Source organism: Anser cygnoides, chromosome 19, assembly GCF_040182565.1.
Source record: "Anser cygnoides isolate HZ-2024a breed goose chromosome 19, Taihu_goose_T2T_genome, whole genome shotgun sequence".
Taxonomy (NCBI): Eukaryota; Metazoa; Chordata; class Aves; order Anseriformes; family Anatidae; genus Anser; species Anser cygnoides.
In genome coordinates, this window is record NC_089891.1 from 11,909,848 (window position 1) to 11,937,228 (window position 27,381).

Below are 27,381 nucleotides of genomic sequence, written 5' to 3' on the forward strand. Positions count from 1 at the left end.
GGGGGTTGCGACGCGGCCCGGCGGCGCCGAATTCAAGCCCCGGCGGATGAATGGGGGGCCGCGCGCCGGGGCGCGCGCGCGCGCGTGCGCGCGCTCCAGGGGGCGCGCCGGCGCGCTCGGCCTCCCGGCCGGCGCGCGCGCGCGCGCTTGCCCGCCTCCTCGCCCTCCCCTCCCCTCCCCGCTCCGTGCGCTCCCGCGCGTGCGCCGTGCGGCGCGGCGGGGGGCTGCGTTGCAGCAGAGGTGCGGTGCGACCCCCCCCCCCCCCGCTGCAGCGCCCCCACCCGCGGCGCTGCGAAACGCGGCCCCCCCCAGCCCCCCCGCACCCCCCCCTTCCTGCCATCCCCCGCGCTGTGCACGGCGCCCCCGGGGGGGGGGGGGGGTCGGGGAGCCCCTCTCAACCCCCCTCCAACCCCCTCCAACACCCCCCAGCCCCCCCCCCCCCCGCATTGCTCCCCCCGCCCCCAGGGGCTCCCCAGCCCACCCCAAGGCCGCGCGGGGACCCCCCCTCACCCTCACGACCCCCCCCCGCGGCCCAGACCCCGCCCCTACCCGTGCCCACCCCCCTCCCGTCCCCTCTCCCTTTCTGCTCCCTCGCCCCGGCACTCCAAGGGTTAACCCCGCCGTTTTCCCCTCCCCCCTCCACTCCACCGCCCCCTCCCTTCCCCGCTCGGACGCGCGCGCGCGCGCCGGCGCGGGGACCGGGGCGCGCGCGCGCGCTCTGCTATCCCCCCCCCCCCCGCCACCCCGCGCTCCCCGCGCCGGCGGGGTGGCCGCTGATTGGCTGGCCGCCCGCCAGCCCGCTGCCAATCACGCAGTGTAAACAAGGCGCCGATTGGCCGCGCGCCAGCCCGCACCGCGCCGCCCGCCCGCCGCGCTCACTGGCCGCGCCGTTTCAAGGCCCCCCGCGGCCGCGCCATGAAAGGGGAAGGAGGCGGCGGCGGTTTCCAGGCCCCCCCCCCCCCCCCTCTTCCCCACTCCACTCCCCCCCCCCCACCGCCCCCTCCCCTCCCCTCCCCGCTCCCGGGCGGACCCCGCGGCCCCGGGAGCGGCGCGGGGAGATCAAAGGCGGCGGGAGCGGGGAGCGGGCCGGGGCCGCGCCGGGAGCCGCAGGTCTGCGGGGGCGGGGGAGGGCAGGAGGGAGCTGCCGGGGGTACCGGGGCCGGGTCCTTCCCGCCGGGTTGGGCGGCGGAGGGAGCGTGGCGGGAGCGCTCGGGTAGACGGCGGGGCCGGTGCGCGGCGGTGGGGCCGCGGCTGGGGCTCGGGGCTGGGGCTCGGTGGGGCTCGGGGTTGGGGCTCGGTGGGGCTCGGGGCTGGGGCTCGGTGGGGCTCGGGGCTGGGGCTCGGTGGGGTTCGGGGTTGGGGCTCGGTGGGGCTCGGGGCTGGGGCTCGGTGGGGTTCGGGGTTGGGGCTCGGTGGGGTTCGGGGTTGGGGCTCGGTGGGGCTCGGGGCTGGGGCTCGGTGGGGTTCGGGGTTGGGGCTCGGTGGGGCTCGGGGCTGCTGCTGAGAGTAAAAGGACGGAGCTGGCCGAGAGCGCCGGGATGCGCCGGGATGCCGCGGCTCGGGGCGACCGGGTCGGTGATCGCGTCGGGACGGAGCGCGGCACGGCTGGGACCCGGGCACCGGCACCGTAACGGGGACCCCCGGACACGGGGACCCCCGGACACGGGGACCCCCGGACACGGGGACCCGCAGACGGGGCACGGGGCGATGCCGCGGGGCCGCGCACCGGGGCCGCAGGAGCGAAACCCGCCGGGGGCACGGGCACGGGCACGGGCACGAGCAGCGCACGCGGCCCCGGCAGCTCCCGGTGCGGGGAGCCCCGGGCTCGCTCCTCCAGCCGGGCGGGGGGACGCGCTGGGAGCCCCCCGGGCAGGGTCTTGGGGTCCTTTCTCTTCCCTGCACGCTGTTATCCCATTAAAAAAAGAAAATAGAAAAAAAAGGAAAAAAAAACACAAAAAGCAGATTTTTTGTTTCCTTCTCGGCTGTTTCTGCCCCGCAGTGCCGCTGCCGGAGCCCCGCAGGACGCTGCAGGACGGGGCCGGCCCCGCGCTGGGCTGCCGCCGCCACCGGGATCGTCCCCGCCTGGGAAGGGCCCGGCCGGGAGGAGCGGCACGGACAGCACCGGGCACGGCCACCGGGAGCAGCGCCGGGGCCGGGTACCGGAGCACCGGGTGCCCGCGAGCAGCGCGGTTGTTCGGGGCTGTCCCATTGTCCCGGCCGCCCCTCGCCGTGGGGTGAGTTACCACCGATTTATCGGCTGGGAAAAAATTAAAAATGAAGGAAAAAAATCCCAAACGCGATGGCCGGGCTCCCAGCGGCGCCGGGGGGCTCCCCGCACCGAGGTCGGGGACGTGCCGCCGAGCAGCCCCTGTGCTCGCGTACCGGCGAGGTCAGCAATGAAACAAACCCGGCCCAGTTAATTAAAGGGGTTTTAATAATGGCCACCAGCCCCGCGCATCCCTCCCGGTGCCCCCTGCATGGCTCAGGGCCTGGGACCCCCCCTCCTCGCCCCCGCCTTTGTCCGCACCCGGGGTGGCCCCGCGGGCACCGGAGACAAAGGGCAGCGGGAGGGGGCCCGGCGGGGCTGCCCTTTGTTGGGGCCGAGCCGAACCGGGCCGGGCGGCCCCGCGCTCCCTGCCCCATGGGAACAAAGGGGGCAGCCCCAGGGTGACCCCCCCGGCCCACACTCACCCAGCTCCGGGTGGGGAAAGCGTGGGGCTGGGGGCTCAGCACCGGCACGGAACGGGACAGAATGGGATGCACCGGGACCCGGCTCCTTTGTCCTCAGTCCCACCCGCAGCACGCGGTGCTGTGCGTCCCGGGGGGCTCAGCACGGCCGGGGGGGTGCAGGGCCCAGGCTGCTCCCCCATGGTGCGCGTGGCCGTGGCCATGCGGAGCCACCCCGGGCACCCAAGGGTGCTGCGTGGGGCTGTGCGGCAGGGGCACCCCGTGGACAGATACCGGGGGCAGTCAGGGAGCTGCGGCGCCTGTGTTGGCCCCGGGGCCCCGGTGTGGCCTCGTGGCTCCTCTGGCAGCCGCCCCGGCCTCGCGCCCTTCTCCCGGCACGGCAGCCTGCGGCCGTGCTGCCTGCCCCGCTCGAGCCGTGCGGTCGGCCAGGAGCAGGCGCCTGCTGTGGGTGTTCGGGTGTTTGGTGTTCTTTTTTTTTTAAAAAAAAAAAAAATTGTTGTTGTCTTTTTGTTTTTCTTATTTATTTTTATTTTTTTTTATTTGTGTTTTGCTTTTCGTTTTGTTTTTCTGGAGTTTTTTTTTTTTTTTTCCCGGCTGGAACCCCCCCCCCCTTCAGCTGCCCAGGGCTTTGCAGCTCTGTGCGACCGAGGCGCAGCTTCGCAGGCGTGGAGGCTGTGAGCAGCTCCGCGCTGCCGGGCTGGTGCCGTGGGACCGGCCCCGTGCCCGAGGGGTGCCCCTGCCGCGCCGTAATCCCGTGGGTGCCTGACCTACACCGCCGGTGACGACACCCGCGGCATTGCCAGCCTGCGGGCACGGTGCCCGCCGCGCCCTGCCTGGCTCTGGCCCCATCCCAGGTGAGCGGCCCCGCTGTGCCCCGGGCACGGGGACGTTGCTGCTACCGGCCTGGGGACGCTGCCGCTGGAGGGCCCTTGTCACCAAGCCCCCTGCCCAGAGCAGCCCCCGCGGGCTCCCGGTGGCTCCGCAGACTCCTCCGTGGGTTCACGCCGCTCTGCGCAAGCGGCACCCGAGGGTGTCACAGTCGGTGGCGGGGGTCACGGGGCCACCACGGTGGTGGCACGGCAGCAGCACCGTGAGAGCTGCGGGGCTGGGGCGTGCGGGTGTCCCCCGGTACCATGGTGGGGAGGAGGACGGGAGGACAGGGGGCACCCGCTGGGGCCGGAGCTGCCTGGGACCAGCGCCCTGTCCCTGTCCCGCAGCCAGGCCGGGTGTCCCCTGCCCCCACCGGGGGCCCGGCCCAGCCCCGTTGCTGCCCGGGAGGTGCTGGCAGCCGGCGGGGAGCGGAGGGCGGCCTGCCCCGTGCTCCCGGGAAAAAAAGGAAGCGACTTTCCTCCTGTTAAGCGCCCTGTTTTACCGGACGCGGGAATAACCGGGTTTCCTCACGCAGTTGCTGCTGCGATGCGAAAATCCCGCTGGAAATGTCTCGGAGCATCCCGTTAACGTCCCGTTTGGAGGTGCGGGTCCCGGTGTGGTAACGGCTCCGGTGACCAAAGTCGTTACCGGGAGACTTCTCGGTACGGCGCGGGCCGGGGGGGGAACACCCGGGCCCCTCCCCAGCCCCGCGCACACCGGGGCCGGGGCACAGCACCCCCGGGAGCGGCGCCTCCCCCCACGGAGCCGCCTCCTTTGTTCTCGCTCCCGGCCGGGGGGAACGCACCGGTGCTTCCCCGCCGCCCCCCCGGGGCTGCCCCTGCTCCGCTGCCCGCGCGGCTCCCGGGAGCGGGCCGCAGGGCTCCGGTTGGGGCCGCGGGGGGGGGAGGGGGGGAGCCCCCGCCGTGACCCCGCAGCCCCGGGGGCAGCCGGGAGCCGCCAGCGAGGGGGCGGGTGGCGGCGACCTGCCGGTACCGGGGGGGGGCTCTCTGCGAGCAGCCCCGCGGTGCTCGGGGCCGGCAGCCCCCGGGTAACCCCAGCGTGCACCGGGAACCCCGGGGGGACCCTCGCCCGGTCCCGGGGGATGCTCGGCGGGGCCGTTACCGGAGCGCGGCGCAGCCCCGGTGCCGGCCCCGTCCTCGGTACGAGCACAGCCCGGGGGCGGCCTGACCCGGGCAGGACCCCGGGGGGGGGGGGGGGGGGGGGGGGGGCACGGGGACCAAGGGCGGCCCCGCCCCGGCCCCGGCCCCGCTCCCCGCCGCCGCCCCCGGCCCTGCCCCGCGGTGGCGGCGCCGCGCGCACGTGGCCGGGCCGGGGCATCCCCGGCCGCCCCGCGCCGCCCCTCCCCCCGCGCGCCCATTGGCCCGCGCTGCCCCCTCCCGCGCTCCCATTGGCCCCGGCGCCCCGCACAAACAAAGGCCGGCGCCCGCGGGGGCTCCGCGCGCCGCCCTCATTGGCGGGGCCGCGGCGGGGGCGGGCGGGGCCAGGGCTGGGGCAAGCCCCGCCCCTCCCCCGCGCCGCGTGCCTTAAAAGGAGCGGGGCGGGGCGGGGCGGCGCGCGCCCATTCATGCGCGCGGGGCGGGGGCGGGCCCAGCGCGGCGCGCGCTTCGGGGGGCGGGGCCCGGCGGGGCCCGTGGCGCGCCGCAGGCAGGTGGGGGCGCGCGTGGGGGGGGGGGGTCCCGCGTGGAGTGGGGGTCCCGTGGGGTGGAGGGAGGCTTACCGGGGGGAGGGGGTCCCGTGGGTGCTGCGCAACGTGCGGGGCGGGGGCGCGTGGCCGGGGGTCGTGCACGCGCCGCGCGGGAGCGAGCGTGGCCGCGCTCACGCGGGGTGCGCGCCCCGTCGCCCCACGCGCGTGCTCGCCCCCCGATCGCTGCCGCGGGGGTGCCCCAAGGGCGCCCGCGGGTGTCGCACGGACGCGCGTGGGTGGCCGTGGGCAGCGCTCAGACCCACGCCTGCAGCAGGCGCGGCCCCACGCGCGGGGCTCGGCCCGGAGCCGGGGTTTCCTTTCCCCAGCCCCCGCCCGCAGCCTCCCGGTGCTGCCGCCCCCACGCAGCAAGGCCCCCACGCACCGGAGCCCGCCGGCGCCCAAGCTCCCCGCAGCCTTCGCTCGCCCCGGTCCTGGTGGGGTCCCCCCGGTGGGGACATCGGGGTGACACCGGGGGGACGTCGGGACGACACTGGGGGGATGTTGGGGTGACACCGGGGGGACATCGGGGTGACCCCATGGGGATGCTGCAGCCTCGCTGCCCCCCTCCCCCGGCCGGTTCGCGCTGTTGGACTCGCGCCGCTTCCCTCCCGGATAAATAGCCTGGATAAATGGGGTCCCTCTCCTCCGTTTTCCTAATGGTGCCCATAAATTTATTTACATTTCCAAGCTGCCAGGTACTCGCATGACACACGGCGTCTTCCAGCCCGCGCCGGAGATATGGATTGAACTTTAGTCTCCGAGCAATTAAGGTGCCTGAAACTGCACTTCATTAATGGTTGTTATGCAATAAAACCGATAAAACTGCCCTTATTTGCAATATAAAAACGCAATTTGTTTTAATTTATGTTTTTAAATACTTGCCGTCTTCTTCCTGGGCTCTGCCAAGCATCTGTCTTTGGGGTGGACGCGGTCGCGAGGAGCAGGCGGCCCTGGCTGCTCCGTGGTGCTGGGGACGGGACCAGGGTGTCCCCGCGTGTGTCCTGCCCCCGGGCTGCGGGCGCCGATGGGCCCCGCGCCGCTGTTCCCCCGCCGCAGCAAAACCCAGCGGCCTGGGAAGGGGCTCCCAGTCCCGCACCATTGAGGACCCCCAGGACCCTGCACTGGGATCCCCACCCCGTCCATGCCCCGCGTTCTGCTCCTCGTCCTGCGGAAGGTGCCCGGGCTGGGAGACGGGGCAGGATCTGGCCCTGGAGGGCAGGAACCCCCTGGAGGAGGTGCTGCAGAGGGAGCTGGGCTGGGGGAGGCCAGAGCTGGACCCAGAGCTGCCAGCGAGGGGACCAAGACCAGCACCGGGGGATTTCGTGCCCAGACCAGCACCAGCCACGAGGACGGGGACCAGGGCAGCCCTGGGGAGCTGCTGCCCCCGCATCGCACCGGGGAAAGGCGACAGGAGCCGTGTTCCTGGGGCAACATCACCGACTGCAACGTCAGAGCTGCCTCTTGGCACAAGCACGCGTGTGCACATGCAAACACACGCGTGTGCACGGGGCCGCGCGCGCCCCGCACTGAGCAGCACAGGACAAAGGCTCTGCCCCTGCCCCGCCAGCAGCTCGGGACCTCCCGGGGATTTTTGTCCTCTCACAAAACCAGAGCGAGATCCCGAGCTGCCCTGAGCCGCCTTTACTAATGAGGGGAATTGCAGCTGCGGGCAGCCCCCCGGGACCTGATTATTCTCCTGGTGGGAGCGATGGGGGCTGCAGGGGCCCGGCAGATCCCCCCCGGGGACGGAGCCGTGGGCTCAGCTCCCAGGCTCTCCCCGGGCCTCCCTCCTGCTGCTCGGAGCCGTGCCCACGGTGCCAGCCCCTGGGGAGGCAGCGTGAGGCTGGGGGGTCCCCAGTGCCACCCCCCTGTCCCTGTCCCCGTGTTGGGGACGTCCCCAGCCCTGCTCCCAGTGCGGTGACAAACGGCTTCGGCGCTTTCTGCCCCCGGATGGGCACAAAGGCTGCAGGAGATGGGATGGGGAGAGGATGGGGCAGGCGCTGCTTGGGGCAGGACAAATAAATAAAAGGCGGCAGAGGAGGAAGGAGCAGCAGCACGCGGCGGCCACTGCAATATCGGGTGGTTATTGCGAGCAATAAATATATCGGAGACCTCTGGGCCGGCGGTAATTGCCCTTCACGGGGCGGCCCCGCCGAGCCCCCTGCACAGCGGCCCCCTCGGCTTCGCTTTTATTCCATGTTTGTCCGCTTTATTTCATCTCCGCAGCCCTTTTCTGCTTGCTGCACGGCACCGTATCGAGCCCCTGTAGATTTTGGGGTGGTCGCCCTCGTCCCCCCACCAAAGCATGCAAGGACGCAGGGGAGGAGCAGCTCCGGGGGCTGCCGGTGGCCCCCGCCGGCCCCCGCCGTTCGGTAGCCGGGCGCTGACGGGTCGCAGGTGAGCGGCTGCAGGCGGTGGGATCCCAGCGGGGTCGGGGACACGGCGACTGGAAACACGTCGTCCTGGGGGCCGGGGGGCGGGTGAGCCCTGGGTGAGCGGCCGGGGCCACATCCTGCACCCCGCGGCCGAGCCGCTGCGCCCCGGGGTGGTGAGCGAGCGGTGCCGGCGTGGCCGTGCCCTCTGCTCTGCCCCTTTTGCTAGGAGGGCAAATGGAGTTCTGGGCCTCAGCTGGGCTTTAAAACTCGCCTCAGGAGGGGCTGCTTTGCAAAGCAAAAATCAAGGAGAAAAGAGAGGAAAAAAAATCAGGGAGAAAAGAGAAACACGGAAAGGGGCAGGAGAGATGGAAGCATCCAGGGCCGTCAGTGCCCTGAGCCCCCCCCAAAATGCCCCCAGGGCCAGGGGCTCAGCTCGCCCAGCACCCCAGGGATGGGCACAGCGTGGGGACGGAGCTGAGCCTCCCCGTGCCCCCCCCAGGGCCCACCAGGACGTCCCGGTGCCCCGCGGGTCCCGCCTGGGGATGGGGACAGGGGGGACGGGGACACCAGTGACAGGGACAACAGTGACATGGGTGGGGCATCGCTGGGATGGGTTGGGGTCCCCGTGGGGTCCCCGTCCCCGTGGGGTCCCCGTCCCCGTCCCGCAGCGCGGGGGCTCGCGGACGGCCGGTGTTCGGCGCTCGCCGTGCTCGTGGCTGCCGGCGGCCGTTCAGCAGGCGGAGGAGCCACCTGAGCCCTTTTTTCTGCCAGCGTTGAGTTAGGGGCCGTGTAAAACTAATTGGATAAACATGATTTCCCCTCTAACTCGCTGCAGATGTCTCCTCGGCGCAGGAACAAGGTGAGCTCCCCTTCCCAGGCAGGCGGGAGGCTGCTGCGGGTGCCTGGGGGGGGGGCTGTGCCCCCCGGTGGGGGCTGTGCCCCCCGGTGGGTGCTGTGCCCGCTTGGGTGGGGGATGCCTGGTGCCAGCCCCACGCCTGGGGACAGGGGGGGACGGGAATCCCCCAGAGCCGGGGCCACGGCAGCGCTTCTGCTCCCAGAGGGGTGGAGACGGTTTGGGAAGCGGGGGTCCCACGTCCAGGTCCCTCATCCCATGTCCCTGTACCACGTCCCATATTCAGGTCACACACCCCATGTCCCTGTAGCATGTCCCACATCCTTGTATCATGTCCCGTGTTCCTGTACCACATCCCATATGCAGGTCCCACATCCTGGTCCCACGTCCCATGTCCAGGTCCCACGTCCCATGTCCCTGTACCACATGCCATGTCCAGGTCCCACATCCCACATCCAGGCCCCACGTCCCACATCTGGGTGCTGCAGCCCCCCCGTGACCCCAAGCCGAGCCCCCAGCACTCCAGGGAGAGCATCCCACAGGGGACCCGTCCCATCGGGTCCCCTCCCGCCTGGCAGCCTTAAACCAGAGCAGGGCGCTGGGGACGTGGGGAGGGGCAACCCCACGGTGCTGCTGGGACCTTCGCTGGCCCCGCGTCTCCCGTGGGTGTTCCTGGCCCCGAGGGGCTGAGCCGATGCCTTGGGGATGGCGTGGAGCTGCAGGGACACCGGGCCTCCCTGCACCCAGCCCCACGGTGCCCCAGCCCCACAGATCCCCAGCCCCACGGATCCCCAGCCCCACAACACCGCTGGCCCCTGCCCTGGCACAGCCCCAGGACCCCGCTGGCAGCAGGGACAGCGACAACGCCGATCCCCCCCCCCCCAAAAAAAAGTCCTGCCCAGGACCTGGCGCTGCCTCAGGCAGCAGCAGGCACCGAAAACGCAGCCGGCGCTGGGGCTCCAGCCCCGGTAGCACCTGGAGGGAATTAGGCAGGCGCACTCCACCTCCCCGCGAACCTTTTGTAGAGCAAATTCTTGCGGTTACCCATTGCAATTGCTGCAAATTATACGAGCGCCGCGCGCTCGGTTCCATGGGAACGTTGGCTCGCGCCGCTCTGACCTGCCACCGCTCCTGCGGGCGCGAGGCCGCCCGCTGCGGGGGCGTCCCTTCGGTTTTCCCCCTCTCCGAGGGCCCACCCTGGGGCGCGGGGGCTTTGGGGGGGGCTCCGGGTGTGCCCCCAGCCCCTGCGAGCCCCTGCGAACCCCAGGGGGGGGGGTTTGGGGGTCCCGGCCACGGGGCTGCCCTCGGTGGGGAGCGTTGGCCTGGATCTGAGCGCCAGCCCTGCTGTGCGCATGGGGCACACGACGGGCAGGTGCACGCCCAGGTGTGCACACGTGTGTGTGCACGAGCACACGAGGAGGGCAGGGGCCGGGCAAAGGCAGCGCTTGGGGTGTTGCTGCATGGATGTGCAGGGGGGTGTGTGTGCACGGGGGTGTGCAGGGGTGTGTGTGTGTGTGTGTGCACGGGGGTGTGCACACGTGTATTCGTGTGTGTGCGCATGGCTGTGCACGCACGTGTGCAGGTGTGCATGCTTGGGTGTGTGCGTGGGTGTGCATGCGTGTGCAGGTGTGCACACACGTGCATGCGTGTACACTCGTGTGCATGCATGTGCACGCATTTAACCCCCTGTGTGAGGCTCTCAGGTGCCAGCCCGGGGCAGGGCCCCCCCCTTCTTGTCCCCCCCATCCCTTGGGGTGACACTGGTGGGGCTTTGCCCCAGGCTGGGGCCTGATGGGGGGGTCCCCAGCCCGCTGCCCTCCGCCTGGGGCTCTGCAGGGGCTGCGGGGGTCCCGTCCCGTCCCGTCCCGGTGCCCTTTGGGGTCCCACAGACGGGGGGGGGGGTCACGGCCCCCCCTTTTCCCCCCCGGCTCCGCATTGACTTCTGCATTTTGGGGCAGGGGGAGGCAGGGGCAGCCCCGGGACGGCCTCACACAGCCCCCAGCACGCCCAGGATCGGGCCCTTGGCCCGGGGGGGCTCGGGGGGGGCTCGGGGGGGGCTCAGGGGGGTCTCACCGCCCCTCCGAGTCCTCCCAGGAGCAGCGTGCTCGGTCCTCCGAGGCGGCTAGAGCGCCGCCGGAAGCGCCAGCGGAGCAGCGGAAGCCGGAAGTGCCGCTGTGGCCGGTGCCGGCGGTGGGGCGGGGCGGGGGCGCTGCCGCCATGGCGGGCGGCTGAGGGCGGGCGGCGGGGCCGGGACGGGCCGGGCCCTGCGGGGGGGCGGGGAGGGGAGGGGCAGCGCGGGGCCCTGCGGGGGCGGCAGCTCCGGTACCGGGCCCTACCGGACGGGGAGGGGGGGAGGGGTCCCGGTGCGGGCCATGGCGGCGGCGGCGGCGCCGGGCTCCAACTGGGGCCTGATCATGAACGTGGTGAACAGCATCGTGGGCGTCAGCGTGCTCACCGTGCCCTTCTGCTTCCGCCAGGTCGGTGAGCCGCCCGCCGGGCCGCCGGTACCGGACGGCGGGGAGGGGCCGGGCCCTGCCCCCGGTGGTAGCGCTGGGGGAGGCCCCGGGCCGGGCCTGCAGGTGCCGGCTGAGCCCCGCGGGGGGGGGTGGGGGGGGAGCTGCACCGGGACTGACCCAGCCCGTGGGCAGCCGGTGGTGGGCCGGGATCTGTCTTGAACCTCCCGTTAAAAACCGGTGGGTAACGGAACCCCCGTCCCCCACCCCGCCCCGGTGCCCCCCCGTTGGGCTGCAGGCGGGCACGGCGGGGGTGGGCGGCTTGGCACCGGGCCGGGCGCCGTGCCTGCGGTGCGAGGGGGGCCGACAGGTAACTGCGGGGCAGAGGCCGGGCCCCGGGACCTGCAGGGACCCCGGTGCTTTGCAGGGACCCGTGAGACCCGCGGAGCACCGGGAGGTCTCACGGACCTCTGGGGTGTCACCGGGAGGACCTGGTGGGGGGCTCGGGGCTGCGGTCGGCCTGGCTGGGCGCCCCGGGAGCAGGTGGGCAGGCGGCCGCGTCGCCCTTGGGCTGCAGGAAGGCAAACGGGGCCCGGGGCTGGCTGAGGGGAGCCCCCGGGGCAGGGCAGGAGCGGGGCTGGAGGCGTCCGAGGGGGCGGGGGGGGGTCTGGAGGCGGCTGGGGTCTGCCTGAAGCCGTCACTGAACTTTTTCCATCTCTGCTTGTTCCCCCCTCCTCCACCCCCTGCCCTTTCAGTGCGGCATCATCCTGGGAGCCCTGCTGCTGGTGTTCTGCTCATGGATGACCCACCAGTCCTGCATGTTCCTGGTGAAATCGGCCAACCTCAGCAAGCGCAGGACCTACCCCGGCCTCGGTGAGAGCTGGCGGCTTCGGGGCTTGGCTTTTACTTACTTATTTATTTTATTTTTATTTTTTGTTTAAACTGCGGTTTTACTTTGACCCCCTCGTTTGCAGCTCTCGGCCTGGTGCCGTTGGCACGCCAGACGGGTTCCCGGGGTAGTTTTCCAGTCTGCGTTTTGTTCCTCCCGTCGGCCTCTGTCCCCCCGGGGGCAATACGAGGGTTTAATCCCGCTCCTGGCAGCGAGGTTGACGGGCACCGAATTGTTTTGACTCCGCGGGGCAGGGGGGGGGGAAGGAGGGGGGGGACGCGGCGCTGACTGATCAAAACCCAAGTTTTTCGGGAGCCGGCGCAGCGGGTGCCTGCTGTCAATTTTTTGGTCTCGACACAAAAGCCGCGAGCTCCCCCCCCCCAGCACGCGGCCGAGGACATCGGGTCCTGCCAGCAGCGCGCCTGGCACGGAGCTCCGGCCGCCCGGCTCTGCGCTGGGAGCGTTTGTGGCAGCGCAGGGGGAGCCGGGGGGGGTTGGGGGGGGGAGGAACCGTGCGAGCTTCCAAGCGGCCGAGAAAATAGAAACATCTGCAGGGTTTGTGGGGGGGGAGGTTGGCAGCGCCCGCCAGCCCTCTGTGCCTCGGCTCCTCTGCGCCGGCGCCAGCGCCGGCCTCTGGTTGTGGCCTCTCTGCCTTGACGCGGGGGGCAGGAGGGGGTGGTTGGGTCGGAGCCCTCTCGACCGGTGTAAAACCGCAGGAAAAACGTTCTTTTACTTGGTTTCGCGTTTTTTTTTTTTGGGGGGGGGGGGGGGGGGGCGGGGGGGAGTAGAGAGCTGGGTGGCACTGCCAATGGGGAAAGAGTTAACGAGCTGCGTGGCTCGGGGTGCCTGACGTGCCTGGCTTCTGCCGGGCTTTATCTGCTGGGAACCAAACAGATTAAAAACTGCCGTGGCCTCCAAGGCCGTGCCTCTGGTCGCGGAGGGAAAGCCCAGCCAGCGCGGGGCCCTCAGGTAGCCCAGCCCGCGCCGCCTCCATGCGGCCAGCCTTTGTGCGCTGCTTCCCCTCGCCCGAGCACAGCGAGTCCCCTGCGCCTTGGAGCCTCTCCCAGAAGAAGAAGGGATCCTCGGTGCTTTCAGAGCCAAGGGGCTCGGGTACGGGGAGGCCGGCGACGCTTCCGAGCTTCCTGGCACCTCCTGGCAGGCTGAAAGAAGCGCCTCGCCTCCCTCCCCGCGCGCTGGGAGAGGTGCCACGGGGCGCGGGCAGGGGGGGAGGGATGGTGCCGGGAGGAAAAGGCAGCGCTCCTGCGCCGCATCCTAATGCGCCGAGGCCGGGCAGCTCCACACAGGCGGCCTTTGTCACCGCCCGCCCGCGCCCCGGTACAGCTGCGAGAGGTCCTGGCAGCCCCCGCGGCCGATTCCATGGGAGGCTTTGGCAGCGCCGAGGGATGGAGGAGAAGTTTTTGCAGATGAACGTCGGGCGCTCAGGCCCTTCCGGAGGAGCGCTGGGAGCCGGGGTACGGCCACAAAGGAGCCGGGCTGGTGCCGAGCCCGGGTGTCCTCACCCCGCATCGCTGCCGCGCTGGGCCGGCTGGGAGGAGGAGAAGCAGCTTGGGCAGCTCCCCGCAGCACCGAGTGCCCGAATGCAGGTTGCTCGTTGCAGCGACCACAATTAAAAAAGGGGTTTCTGTGATTACCGAGCAGGTTCGGCTCTGCCCAGCTTGTCGGGCACAGAGATCCCAGCCCGAGGATGCGTGACCTTACAGCACCTTCAGCCCGGAGAAGAGGTGGCTCGGGGGCAACCTTATCGCTCTCTGTAGGTACCTCAAAGGAGGCTGCAGCGAGGTGGGGTTGCTCTGTTCTCCCACGTGCCCGGTGACAGGACGAGGGGGAGCAGGCTAAAGCTGTGCCAGGGGAGGTTTAGGTTGGATATTAGGAAAAACTTCTTTACCGAAAGGGTTGTGAGGCGTTGGGATGGGCTGCCCGGGGAGGTGGTGGAGTCACCATCCCTGGAGGTCCTCAAAAGACGTTTAGATGTAGAGCTCGGTGATACGGTTTAGTGGAGGGTTTGTTGTGTTAGGTCAGAGGTTGGACTGGGTGATCTTGGAGGTCTCTTCCAACCCAGATGATTCTGTGATTCTGTGAACATATTTTATAGCCGCCGTCTCCGTCCTCTCTGAGAAGATAGAGGGCCCAATTCTTCCGTTGTCCCCAAACGGGGACGTCTGACCGAGCGGCTGAAGGCCTGCCCTCGTCACAGCGCCGAGGAGAGGAGGCAGGTTGCTTGCTCCCAGCAGTGAGCCCGGGCTGTGGCCGGCAGCCGTGGTTGTTGCCCGGAGGTGCCCGAGTTTGGGAGCCGTGAGAAAGGAGCCCCGGGGATCGGTGCCGCAGCAGCAGGCGCTCTGGAATCTGCACCGGCCCCCGGGGGGGGGGACGTTTCATCTCCCGCTGGTTCCTCTCCCTCGCGCCAGCCCCGCGGAGCTGGTCGCTGTCGCTGCGAGCTCCCGGAGGCGACGGAGCCGGGGGCTGCTCCTCGTGCCCCGGTGGTGGCCGTGCCGCCCCGCCTCGCGCCGTCGCCTATTTCCAGCGCCGCCCCTCGCGGCGGCTCCGCTTTGTTTTTCTGCTGCGCTCTCCTGCTGAGCCTTTTCTTTTTTTTCTTTTTTTTTTTTTTTTGTCCTCCTGCGGGGGAACATGTTGTCTCCTGAATTTTTAACTCGAGCCGAGTCCGGAGAAACCATCGATTGTAAGTTAATGTTTAAAATAACAGGGGGCGCTTCCAGGAGCGAATGAAGTTGCGTTCTGGCGGGCGCTGGGAATCCGCTCTGCACCTTGGGGGAGACAAAGGGGAACCCGGGGGGGGGCTCGCGCTGGGCCTCTGCAGTGACACGGGCGGGCAGTGCGGTCTCCGCTTGGAACCGGAGGCCTCAATTCCCATTCTACCCAGTGAGATAGATCTAAAAATACGTGCGGAGGTTTCTTGGCTTTTTCTTTTTAAGAAAAAAAACAATGGTTTGAAGAGCAGGGATCGTTTTCTGCTACGGCCCCAGTACGGGAGGGGGAGAGAAGTGTTGGCAGCAGCCCTTTGGTGTGGGCTGCGAGCGCCGGGTGTTCTGGGCGTGGGGTTGAACGTTCTGGGCACCGAAATGAGCTCTCCCATCCAGCAGCGTCAGGCGGCTCGGTTAGAGTGGGAAGATAAAAATAAAACGGGGAGTTTGATTGAAATTTTGCACCGCAGTCGCTTCTCGCCACACAGCATCTTCGACGTGCGCATTTTCTCCGCCGCGCTGACTTCCCTTTAATGGTTGCCATGTGTGAGTGCTGCTTCGCGCTCCTTTTTTTAAAAATAGAATGGGGAAGGGAAAAAATAAGGAAAAATAACCTGCTTTCTGCCTTCCCCTCGTCTTTTTTCCCCGTCTGATGTGGTTTTCGATTTGTGGAGGGCATGTCTGAGAAGGAAAATGGGAGGGTGGGCAAGGCAAACTAGCCCCAAAACCCAACCCTGGCGGGTTGCTGCCCTCTGTCACTGTTATTGCTGAATTTCTGACCGATGCGTGCCGTGTTCTGGACCTTCCCTGCATTAACTGCAACTTTTTTTTTTCTTCCTCTTATGCCAGCATTTCACGCCTATGGAAAAGCAGGAAAAATGTTGGTGGAAACAAGGTAATCTGTTAATTAAAGTTTGAACGGCTCGGCTCTCTTTCCTGAAGCACGCTCCCATGCCTCCCGTGGCCTCGCTGTGCTCGTTTCCCGTGCTGCTGCCTCCCCTGCTCCCAGAAGTCCTCCTTGGCAGCTAGAACTTGGACAAGAAAGTAAGCGAGGTGCCCGAGCACGGCCCGTGTGCTTCGCCCTCAGCGCGTTGCACCTGCTCCTGAGCTCGTGAGCTCCTCCCCTGCTCTGCTGCGGGCTGGGAAATCACGGGCACGTCGCTCGTGGCTGTTTTCCAGGGCTGAGATCCTTGCCAAGATTGCCGTGAGCTAGCAGGAGGGTTTGCTACCTCGGATCCTCCCTCTGGCTTCCCGGAGCCGCCCGCTCCTCGCAGCGGTGCCGCCTTGCCCCGCGGGGCCCCGGGTGCTGGGAAGTGCCCTGCGGTAGGGGGCCCCCCCCCCGGATGACCCCGACAAAAAATCGACCCCAGGAAATCCCTTGCAGCAGGAAATCCCTCTCAGGTGTTGTTCAGCAGCCCCGTCAGGCGATGGGGTGTTGTTACCGTGCTGCTTTTTCAAGAAGAGTTTCTCTGGTGGAGGCATCTTGCGCTCTGGCCGGGCTCTGGTGCCCTCTCTTCCTCTGATCCCTGCTGCAGAGCACTAAAAATACGCAGAATCTTTCTCAAATGTTGCTCGTCCACGCAGGCAGTTGCTGTAATTGCCCCAGGGATGTCGTGTAGGTGGATGGAGTTGGGTTTGTTTTGCTGGGGATGCCAGCAGCGGGTGGCCTGCCCCTCATGAACCCGAGGGTAAATTGCGGTGCTCCCTCCGCTCCGGCAGCCGCAGGGCTCCCCCCGATGCACACACCGCTCGTGCGGCCGTGAGAGGCAGCGCGCAGCCCCCTGCGTCCCTGTGGATGGAGAAGCTGCTGCGCTGCTGGTTGCCAAACGCGTTTTCAGGGTGGGTTCAGCAAAATTTGGGGGTTATCTCCATTTACGTGCCGGAAAGTTGGGTTGAGTTTGGGCGTGGACGTGCTTCAGAGCAAGGCACGCTGAGGCTGCTTCCCCACTGGAGACAAGCGAGCAACCGGCTGCACGGATTTTAAGGCACTTTAAAGGTTCTCTGTTTGCTGTTTCCCTGTAAATCCTCCGGAAGCTTCTTGGGAGAGCGCGGGAGGGTTTTGAGCCACCTGCGGCTGTCGTGGTTGGGCGCAGAGCGAGGCCCCCGAGACCTCGCCTGTGCCAGAGCTGCGCTCCAGGGCTCCTGCTTCAGCCTCCTAACCTCCGTCCTGTTGTTTTGCAGCATGATCGGGCTGATGCTGGGAACTTGCATTGCTTTCTATGTTGTCATTGGTGACTTGGGGTCCAACTTCTTTGCTCGGCTGCTCGGATTCCAGGTAAATAAACCCTTGCTGCGCTGCCTCTCCTGTGCAGGCGGCGGGCCTGGCTCCCTCGCACCGAGCCGTGCGTGCCCAGCAGGCCACGGGCTGCTGTGGGGTCATCTCCCGGCAGGCTGTAGCGGCACACCTTGTGAGCAGAGCGTTTCCTTAGGATCATGTCGGTTGGAAAAGACCTCTTAGGATCATCAAGTCCGACCGTTTTGCTCTGTGAGGTCCTGGAAGCTCAGGCGTATGGCAGTCAGATGTGCCAACCCCCCAGTAAGGCACTGCCAACAAAATGAATCCTTTTAGCATTGCTCCCTCTTAATTCTGAAGCAGGTTCATGAAGGAGGTAACTCCCCCTGCCCCAATTCTCGCCCCTACCAGGCGGTGACAGCCAGTTCCTCCGTCTGTGCTCACCCCTTTGCAGCCCCCTGCTTCAAGAGGAATTTTTGCCCTTTTCCCTCGGTGTTTCAGTGGCCAAAGCCACGGAGCACCTGCCTGCTCTCGGAGATGAAATCTGCCCTGGGGCAGCCCCGGTGCTGGAGGCTCGAGCAGCCCCCGGGGCCGGCGTAAGGGCCGTGTTGGGGAGCGGAGCGGGGCTTTGGCGGGGCCGTTATCTGCTCCGCCTGCTGCTGCTAAGCTCTGATTAAGGGGCTGTGAAGTTAAAAAGATGCGTTGTGGCTGCGGCCAAATTAGGTATTAAATATTTCCAAGCGTTTCAGAGCGTTCTGCTATAATAAATACCACTGTGAGGTTTTGATTAATTTTCTGGATCAGAATTTTCAAGACTTCAATCTCCTAGTTCCCGAGTAAGTTCCGTTTTTATTTAATTGCACGAAATTGCTCAAATGGCTTGCGCTGGATTAGCATTTAAAGCTCCCCCCTCCCCGTATTTCCACTTCGGGGTGGACCTGTCACGCACGGTGTGGAGCAACAGTGTCACCCAGTGACTGCGCGAGCTCATCACAGACCTGGCTGTGGAAGGGGCAGGCGTTCAGCATCAGATCTTTAAACCCCTGCAGAATCACGGGCGGGAGTTACTTTGCTGCTGCGGTGGGGTATTTCGAGCGTGCTTCAGTTCTTCCCGCTGGTCCCTTCCCAGGTGTCTGGCAGCTTCCGCATAGTCCTGCTCTTCGCCGTCTCCTTGTGCATTGTGCTTCCCCTGAGCCTGCAGAGGAACATGATGGCCTCCATCCAGTCGTTCAGCGCCATGGCGCTCATCTTCTACACCGTGTTCATGTTCGTGGTGGGTATCGGTGCTGGGAATGCTGTTTTCCCAGCGGGCTACCGCAGATGTTCCCGGTCGAACCCTGCTGGGGCAGCCTGCAGGTGCAGGGCTCAAGTTTAACGTGTCCTTCCTGATAAATAGCGCTGAGAGCGCCCGGCGTAATGACCGGGCCGCGTCACTTGGGCTCGTGAGGGCAGGAGCACACCGAGCAGGAGCTGGCCAGCAGCTCCGCGTGCTTACAAACCCTACAGATTGCGGTGACCAAACCGAACTGTGGTTTGTTCTCCTGTTGGTATCGCGTAGTTTAGGGCTCTGAAGTTTAAATGGGAGGATGGGAGATGTGTGTGGGGGGGGAAAAGCGCCTGGAAGCAGGAGGGCTTTTATCGAATGTTAGTGTTTTGCCTTGAAATCTCAGCGCTTGTAATCTGTCGCAGGAGGGCAGTTCCCGTTAGGAACAAACGCACGGCCTTCAAGCTTTTTGCAGCTGAGGGTCGTGACTTTGTTAAACACCACCACTTCTGTTTCTTGTGCACTGAAAGCTTTGTAAACTCTCAGCCCCGGTACATGGGCGTATATCCGTTCATGGATTTTTCTAGAAGCATTCTCCTTTACTGAGATAAATGGATTCTTGACCATTTAGATCAAGTAGAGTAAGTGGAGGGTTATCCAAAGCTCGCTCTGTTTGGCTTGGCCAAGCTTCGTTATGCAGCAGCATTTACTGAGAGGTGGGGACTTTACGTGCCTTGTAATGACTTCAGTTCGCGCTCCGTGGGTGCTCATGCAGCTTGATCTTGGAGCCCCAGCCCAATCTGCCCCAAATTTCAGTCCTGGAAGAGAGCTGAAACAAAAGAAAGAAATAGGAAGGAGTGGAAATTCCTTGTATTTTATTTTTTTTTTTAGTGGGCTGGGCTGTGTCACACTTCTGAGTTTGCCTCTGTAACGAGTCTGGAAACTGTAAATGAGTGTTGTACAAAACTACTGTGTTCCAGAAGCTGTGCCTTTAAGAAAACCACAACATTTCATGAGACTTGGCTGCACTAAAACATAATCTCTGGGGATTAGAAAACCCCCATTCAGGCGATATTATAAACAGGCATTCAGACATATTTACCTTCTGTTTCCTGTGCAACCCAATGCCTGCCAGCTTCCCTGTCAATGGCCAAAGAGCTCCCCTGGCCTCAACTGGGTGCCTCACTCCCCTTTTTCCGTGAAATTTATCCTTGTCTTCAGTAAACCGGTGGTGTTAAGTGGTTCTGGAGTAGCGCTGGGCAGGTGGGGTCCTTTTTAAGGAACTTTCGTCTCTCCCTGTTGTACAGGATCTCCAAGGCAAACGTTGCTTCTCGTTTGGATTTAAAAAACCGTTTTGTTTTTTTATTAAAAAATAAAGTGCAAAAGAAATGCTGGGAACAATAACTCTCACAGTTAGATGTGTCAGTGGAAATCGTCCCACCCTGGTGCGTGCTGTCATGTCTGATGGCATCAAACGGGGGGGGATTGCCATGTATCTTGTAAAATACACCCAGGATCCGTGGTGGCAAGGGGCCTACTGAGGCTGCCGTGAGCGTTATTCAAGCGGGTGGGAGGGGCAGGGGGCTGGGGAATTTGTCCGACAGAGCTCAGGCCACGGTAGGAAGCGTGAGCTGTTCTCCCCGAGCTGCCACGTGCTGCCTTTTATCCCAGCGCTGGCGTTTTCTGCCAGTCTGGGGCTGGAGCTTAACCCCTTTTCTTTCCTTGACCCCTTCTCTTTCTCTCGGCTGCAGATCGTGCTGTCGTCCTTCAAGCACGGCCTCTTCAGCGGGCAGTGGCTGCAGCGAGTTAGCTACACGCGCTGGGAGGGCATCTTCCGCTGCATCCCCATCTTCGGCATGTCTTTTGCCTGCCAGTCGTAAGTACCTGCCCTTCCCTTCTGGCAGCTGCGGTGTGTGATGCGTCTTTGTGAGGGCAGGGGGGTTGTGAGGGATAGATGCCGTCCGGTTTCCTTTTTTTTATTTCGATCAAAATATTTTACAGCCCACTGAAGTTCAGCATCTCATTCGGTCGTGACCCTTCTGTTCCCTGGGCGGGGGAGGGAGTTGGATTTCACGTGGGAGTTACTGTGCTTGGGCAACGTAAGAACGTTTGGGCCAAACGGATCCTCAGTGCAGCGCACGGGTCCTCGGTAACGCACGTTGCTTCTGGTGCAGCCACATAAGTGGTGAATTTCCCCCGTTCCTTGGAGGAAATGACTTAGTGCCAGGGAAGGCGGCGGGGCTGCGGGGCTCCTGATGGCCACAGGGCCCCGTGCGGGGCAGTGTGTGCTTGTCGCTGCTCTCTGCCCCCCTGAATCTTTGAGAACACTCAGCAGATCCCAGAGCCGCTGACCTGGGATAGCTGTTTGCGTGTTCGCAGTTACCTGCTTTCAGTGAGGGTTTCCGCTGGCACGCGGGAGGCCCTGGTGGCAGAGCAGGCTATTTTCGTGCTTCTAACGGCATTACCTTCTGCACCAAAATGGCAAGTGAGCAATACGTGCTTGGCCGGAATAGTAACAGACTTTAAATAGAAGTGTAAATCCAAACGTGGACACGGAAAAGACCATCCTCATTTGGAAGGCTGGCAGAGTTGGGCTTTCCCCCCTGTAGTTCTAGCAAATGGGTAGCATGCCAGCAGTAAATGAATGTGACAGATAAAATTTGTTCAGACTGCTGTGTTTACACCCACACGCAGGATCCAAATCATCATTTTCCACTTATCGGCTCTCTTGGCAGCTTGGTTCCTACCCGAGCACGCTCCAGTCTTGCTGTTTAATGTCTCCATTACAACCGGCGAAGGGAGTTGTATTCTTTTACAGCTTTACCTTGTTAACATCTTAGAATTTTTAAATTCCAAATTTTTTCTCGTGGTAGCCACACGGCACCCAGCACGGTTTTGCTGGGAGTTGGGAACACGGGGAAATCATTTGCTCTGGACCAGTGCGCACATACCTAAATACAGGCTCCATCACAGCTCTCGCGTGGCAAGCCAAACCTAAAGCTGTGTGTTTTGTCCAAGCATCAGGGCAATACCCTGTCCCCAGCCCAGGCACTCTTTATAAGCATGTTATTCTCACGGCTTAGTTTTGCTAACTTCTGAACCACCTTTTAAAAAATAAATAATTCCAACTTAAAACAAAAATCCCTCTCCTCCAGCACGTAAATGCAGCATCCAGTAAGGAAAAATAAACCTTGAGAAAGTGGCGATTTGCTTGAGGGTTTGATGCCTTTTGCTCTTTAAAAGCGATCCTGTTGGGGCTGAACTTGCAAAGGAGGTCGCTCCTCTGCAGTTGTGCAGCACGGAGGTGTGCTGCGGGGCTGAGAACAGGGAGCGCGAGGGCTCGGGGCTCCCCTCTGCTGCAGCCTCCCTGCGTGACCTCGGGCGAGTCGCTGAGCCCACTGAGTGCTGAATTCGCAGGAGTGACGCGAGTCAGGGGGTTCGTTGCCTCCGTGAGCATCAGCTCCCTGCAGGCAGAGGTAGCGCTGTGTTCAGGGAGGAGCTGCAAGGCGGCCACGACACCGGGGCAAGGACAGCACGGCGGCTCCGGCCCTCTCCAAAGCAAGGCCGTCTTCTCCGAGTCAGGTCTTGGTGCTTCTGCTGGCTTGCCTGCCCTTGCTCAGGAGGAGAGGACATCCGCTCGCACCCTCTTTGTGGTGCTGCTGTTAGAACAGATAACGTGTGGCGTGCTCATCAGGCGGGAGTCCCCGATGCTTCGCTGCCTTCAGCGCTCTCCTTCTGCTTAAAAGCAAACCCTGGGCGTGCCAGCACGCGCTGCCTGCTTCACCCTCTCCTCTTGCTTTGCCTGGAGAGGCTTTGGAGGTCAGGAGGGCCCCATGGCGTGCTGCTGGGCCTCGAGGGACCCCGAGCAGTTTCTCCAAACTAAGGAAAACCGAACGTCTGCAGGCAGGTGACCCAGCTGAGGTCGCTGAGCACCAGACTGGGAAGGAGCCGAAACCGCGCGGCTGCCCGGGAAGCTTCAGTCCCTGCCGGTGGCTGCGCCGCGAGCCCGGCTGCGTCTCTTCGCTTCCTTGAGCTGCTGCTCAGCTCCCTTTGTGCAGAGCCCTTTCAAATTAAGGGATTAAGGGTTAAGGGTTTTTCTGTTTGGCCTCGGCTCGACAGGCTCTCGGTTAATGGCTTTTTGCCCACTGGAGCTGGGGATGCCCCTTCCCCTCTAGCTGGATGCTCCCCCCTCCTCCTGAGAGCGACTTGGGGGAACACGAAGCCGGGATGGAGCCCCTTGAATTCGAGTAACAAGAGCTTAATGAGTTGCTAAAATATGCACCTGATGTCACAAAGTGCATTCCACGTGCTTTCCAAGTCTGTAAATACCCCAAATCCGTGTAATTGGCGCTCCCAGCTTTCTATGAACCGAGCCCTAGCAGCAGCGCTGAAACGTGACAGGCGCTGCATTTAGCTTTGTTTGTTTAACTTTTCTTTTAGACAGTGTGATGCTCTAACCTTCTTCCTGCTTTTACTCTGTAAACACGGCGTTGCTTTAATTATCAGCACAGCCAGCTCCAAGAACAATAATCGCAGTGCGCTGCCTGGCCTGGTGCCACTGGTGTTTCAGTGGAACAAATGGTCATTCATTTTGCAACACTTTTGAACCAAAATGTTTACATCACACGTTGAGCTCCACGTGGTGGGGTGGGGAGAGCAGGAATATTTTTGCAACACTTAAAGTTATGAGTGTTCCGAAATCTCTTGGCATTGGCAGTATAAATTGTGGAATAGCAGCGAGTGTTTATGCTCCATAGGGGGAAGGTGTCAGGGAGGCTTTGCTGCTGGGCTGAGGCAGGGAACGTGCTCGAGTTCGTTTTTTCTCTCTCTGTAGAAAGTTTCCTCAAGTAACTTGCCCTTTTCTACAGTCAGGTCTTGCCTACCTATGATAGCTTGGATGAGCCGTCTGTTAAAATCATGAGCTCCATATTTGCTTCTTCCCTAAACGTGGTCACCACCTTTTACATTACGGTAAGAAACTTCCCCTTCTCTTTCCTTGCCAGAAGCCGTGCTCCGGAGGGGCAGCAGGGACCATGGTTTATCTGCAGCTGGGGCTGGTTTCTGCTTAGCTGGATTTATTCTGAAAGATATTTCACGTTTGCCGAAAGCAAAGTGAAAAGGGAGAATGGTGCAGGGAACGGTGCAGGAGGCATTTGGAGGGCCCTGGTTCTCAGCCCGGCACGCTTCCTTGGGTGGAGACAGCGGGGACACAGCTCCTCCGTGCAGCATCAGCCTGCTGCCTGCCTTCCAGGGCACAGCCTGAAGGCGGCCCTGAGTTTAGGAGAGCTTCTTTCAGCCTCTTGCGGTGGGAAAGATGCAGAGGAAGCTGTGCTTCGTAAAGCACCGCTTCGTAAAACCGAGTTAGTAGTTCCTGAGAGCAGCCCCCCCATGCGAGGTAGCCTGCTGCAGGAAATCCTCACGGCCCGTCCTTTGTCGGAGAGGGGCTGGCAGCAGGCAGCGCGTCGCTGCCCCACGTCAGGGGCCCTGACAGCTTTCCCTCGCTGCAGCGCTCTCCACAAAAAAACCCTGTGCTTGGCGAGAAACTCGCCTCTGCTTTTAGGGAGGGCCCGCTGTTCTTTAACCACCTGCCTCAGCATTGGGGGGCGTTGCAGCCGGGGCCCTGGAAGGGTGCCCGAGGAGCCCCACGCTCCCTCCTTGGCCCCACGCTCCCTCCCCGGCTGCTCCTAGCTCCTGGAAGGTCACCAACCCCCCCCCCTTTATATCGAGCGGGTGTGAATGTGCTTTGGAGTCAAACCCCCGCCTCTGCTCACCTCCCCTCCTGCTGGACAGGTGGGGTTCTTTGGCTACGTGAGTTACACTGAAGCCATTGCTGGGAACGTCCTAATGAACTTCCCTTCCAACCTCGTGACGGAGATGATTCGCGTGGGATTCATGATGTCGGTAGCCGTGGGGTTTCCGATGATGATTCTCCCGTGCAGACAGGCGCTGAACACCCTTCTCTTTGAGCAGCAGGTAAGATCCTCTTGTGCGGCCAGGAGCAGCTCTCTGCCTTGGTGTGCGCCTTTGAAACTTGCTTTTTTGGAGGGCTACTGTGGCTGCTTGCCTTCTGCTGCTGGCTGCTGCCTTGGGTCTGTGAGGCTCCACTCACAGCCATGTGTTTCTGAGTCGTGAGGGGCGCTCGCTGTCCCGGGGGACAAACCCTCAATCACGGTGAAATCCTAAGTGCCTGGCCTGTGGTATTTGTGCAGCAGGAGGCCCGTGGCAGTCCCTAAACCCCGCTCTGCAGAACGGTTAATCCGTGGCACTCCAAGGTTCTTTTCCTCCCTGCGGAGGAATTGCGTGGGCAGAAGTGCCAGGGTTGCGAGTCTGAAGCCCGCTACTGCTCTGCTGCGCCCCAGCTCACGTGGCGGCTGCTGCCCTGCTCTGCCGGTGATTTCAGCTCTCACGTAGAAGTGTTGCACAGTTCAGAGCTGAGCGGTTCTCCCCCTCGCAAAGAGGGAGAAATGTGCTTTTGGAAACAGAGGAGCCTCCTTATTTCCTGCTGCTCCAGCTGGCATCCTTTTGCTGGCCAACTCAATCTTGCTTTGCATTTAGCTCAAGCTTCTGTTCCTGGCCTCAGAGCCCAGCCTCGTTTCTTCTCTGCGTGCCTGCTCATTTCTGCTCTTTTATTATTATTGTTCTCATCTTTCCACCTCTGTCAATAGCTCCCTGAGCAGCCTTCTCCTCTCCGGGTTCAGATGCCCCCTTCCGCCGGTGCCTCGCGGGCTGTTTGGTGCCGACGTGGTGCAGAACCGTGCGGCGGAGCGCGCCCCTCTCCCACACGTTCACCTTTCCCAGGGTCAGATCTTCAGACAGCCTTTGTGACTATAGTTGGTCTGTCTGATTTAGACTGTAAGTCCCTTGTGGCAGTAGCGTGTTCTCCTCTGTGTATTGTACAGCACTAAGCATGCCGATGGTATTCAGTAAATAACAGTAAGAGATTGTGGGAATGTTCTGAGGCCTTTGTGTATCTGCATAAATAGAAACCTCTTAGGGCAGGAAATAAAACTCGAGCAATTTATAGCTCTAAATCCTGCCACTTCTGCCTGTGAGAAGCCCCCGGCTCTTTTCTCACGTCGGGAGGGTCTGAGGATGAGGGAAGGCTGCTGGCGAAAGCCAGCAGGCGTGGAGGAGCGCGGCTCTCGGGAAGCCTGGGTTCTCCCCCGGGTCCCCAACGCGTCGCTTCGCTTTTGTCTCCCACCCCTGCGGCCGGGAGCGCGGGGACCTGCTGGTTCCCTAGGGCCCGCGGGTTCGTGGCATCCCGCGCTTTCCTTCCACGCCTCCTGCTCGGGGAGTGTGGGACGGGACGGGAAACGGGGGGCGCCTGGAAGCCCTCCAGCCCCAGCAGCTCCCCCGCAGCGCCCTGCAGCCCGGCCGGGGCGGCTCCCGTCACACCGGAGGAGCCGCCCCACGCGCTGCACCGTGCTGGGAATAGCCCTGCTCCTGGAGCCTGCCGTGGGGTAGCGAAGCCGGAGCTCTTCCCCCCCGTGCCCGTCCTCCCCCCTGCCTTCCCAGCTGCGCCTCTTTCTCATGCCCTTGGCCTTGGGGCCGCTCGCAGAGGCCGAGCAGCAGCAGCAGCACTGGCAGAGGGATTCGGATACAGCTGTACGGTTCACATTTGGGGCAGGATGGAAACGGCAGATTTGGCTCCTTGCCTCCCATCAGTCTTGTTCTGAAGGTTCCAGCGCAGTTGCATGTTAAAACCGCTCAGCCACGTCTAACTGCCCCCCACCCCGCAGAGAGCACAGCGCTGAGCTGATGAAACTGCCCCTGTTCGGTCCCCCACGCCCCCCTCGTCCCCCCCCCTGGCAGAGCTGCCCTGGAGCCGTGCGGGTGTGCAGGGGGGGCTCACTTCATTCTCTCCCCCTCCCGATGTTTCTCTTCCAGCAGAAAGACGGCACCTTCGCTGCGGGGGGCTACATGCCCCCGCTCCGCTTTAAAGCCCTGACGCTGGCCGTTGTGTTTGGCACCATGATCGGAGGCATCATGATCCCCAACGGTGAGCGAGGAGCCGGGGGCGAGGGCCGCCGGGCAGGATCGCTGGGCTCGTGCCGCAGCCTGCGGGGGCTCAGGCAGCCGCCCGGTGCTGCTGTGCCGTGCTCCTGGAGGAGGAAGGCTCTGCTGACTCCTCTCGTTCTTCTTTGCCAGTGGAAACAGTCCTGGGCCTGACAGGTGCTACGATGGGAAGCCTCATTTGCTTCATCTGCCCGGCTCTGATCTACAAGAAGATCCACAAGAATGCGCTTTGCTCACAGGTCAGTGGTGATGCTGCTTGACGTCCCCCGAAGCCCTCTGCAGAGCCCGGGAACGTAGTTAGGTGGGCCGCAGGAGGGAGAATGCTCAGCACCTCCTCCGGCACCCCGCTGCAGCCTCCCTGCTGCAGGTGGGAGCTGTCGTGGTCGGCTGCTCCGCACAGCACCGCTCGCGGGCACGCAGGCAGCAGCAGAGGGGCCGGCTCAGCGCGCGGCCTGCCCCGGGCTGGAACACCGGCTCTTTTTGTCCCTCCGGCAGCAAGCGAAGCATTCATTCGGTGCGTAAAATGCCGCTTCCAGTCCGCCTTCTGGTGGGCTTCAGGGTCTGTAGCCACAGACTGGGAAATCCAGGCAGCCTATAAAACCTGCCCGGGCCTTACGTCTCAACCTGCCCGGGCTGGGTAAAATAAACAAGGTTTCCCAGCGATGCGGTTCTTGCTGCTGACCCTCAGCTTTCTGGTTTCAACCAAAATAATAATAAAAAGGAACACACACGTAGAGGTGTTGCTCCAGGAGTCGATTTTGAAGAGATCAGGGTCGCTCAGAGGCTGCTAGGAGTTTAGGTTTTCCTCCTGCTCCCGTTTGAATTGGCCTCCTCGGGGACTGGAACAAAGTGGCTCTCTGCTGGGCTTGATCTCTCTGGTTCTGCAAATAGCGTGCTTTTATGGGGTCGAAATTAGCATGTTTTGTTTTTTTCTAACAATAACTTAATCCCGCTGCCTTTTAGCAGGCCTCTGCTCCAGCATTACCAGTCACGACAGTGCTGGTCTGGGAATAAGGTTTTCAGCAAACTGCAGAGTCAGCAGGGGGAGAGCAGGACATTTTTGTGGGTCCTACAGAACTAATGCCTTTTTCTGCGTTTAATGACTTGCGGCTTTGCAAACGTCCATGAAGTTTTTAAGCAGGGCGTATTTTTTTTTCTTTCCCCACGCTTTCTCTGACACAAGGAAACAGTCCAACTTTCCAGCTTTCACTCGGAATTCCGACACTTCGGTCCTAACTTCTTCGACTGAAACCCCGAGCAGGAGCCTGAATGCCAGCCTGGGTTTTTCAGGGAAACAAAGAGCACTTTCAGGAAT

General features: G+C 63.7%; 2 protein-coding genes across 6 annotated transcripts in view; both read left to right on the forward strand.

The window, feature by feature from the left end:
- Nucleotides 1–972: 972 nt before the first annotated feature.
- On the forward strand, nucleotides 973–4,619 carry LOC136786652 (collagen alpha-1(III) chain-like). The gene is made up of 2 exons (XM_066980177.1): nucleotides 973–1,110; nucleotides 2,000–4,619. Exon 2 carries the CDS (start codon nucleotides 2,478–2,480, stop codon nucleotides 3,468–3,470), a length of 993 nt encoding a protein of 330 aa, XP_066836278.1. The 5' UTR covers nucleotides 973–1,110; nucleotides 2,000–2,477; the 3' UTR covers nucleotides 3,471–4,619.
- A 6,121-nt stretch (nucleotides 4,620–10,740) lies between these two features.
- The window catches only part of SLC38A10 (solute carrier family 38 member 10), a 33,483-nt gene continuing 16,842 nt past the window's right edge, over nucleotides 10,741–27,381 (forward strand). The window contains exons 1-10 of one of the 5 annotated variants that reach the window (XM_066980385.1): nucleotides 10,741–10,968; nucleotides 11,700–11,817; nucleotides 15,403–15,448; nucleotides 16,735–16,828; nucleotides 17,916–18,059; nucleotides 19,802–19,926; nucleotides 22,919–23,021; nucleotides 23,841–24,023; nucleotides 25,938–26,049; nucleotides 26,199–26,305. In XM_066980385.1, coding sequence (XP_066836486.1) covers nucleotides 10,864–10,968; nucleotides 11,700–11,817; nucleotides 15,403–15,448; nucleotides 16,735–16,828; nucleotides 17,916–18,059; nucleotides 19,802–19,926; nucleotides 22,919–23,021; nucleotides 23,841–24,023; nucleotides 25,938–26,049; nucleotides 26,199–26,305 — 1,137 coding nt within the window. In that variant the 5' untranslated portion in view covers nucleotides 10,741–10,863. Of the gene's footprint in view, nucleotides 10,969–11,699; nucleotides 11,818–14,449; nucleotides 14,532–15,402; nucleotides 15,449–16,734; nucleotides 16,829–17,915; nucleotides 18,060–19,801; nucleotides 19,927–22,918; nucleotides 23,022–23,840; nucleotides 24,024–25,937; nucleotides 26,050–26,198; nucleotides 26,306–27,381 lie in introns of those variants that run through there. The other 4 variants (XM_066980381.1, XM_066980383.1, XM_066980384.1 and 1 more) reach the window with 4 other exon arrangements.

Excerpts from the sequence above, each read along its gene's own strand:
- LOC136786652 (XM_066980177.1), top strand. The coding sequence starts at position 2,478 with ATGGCTCAGGGCCTGGGACCCCCCCTCCTCGCCCCCGCCTTTGTCCGC.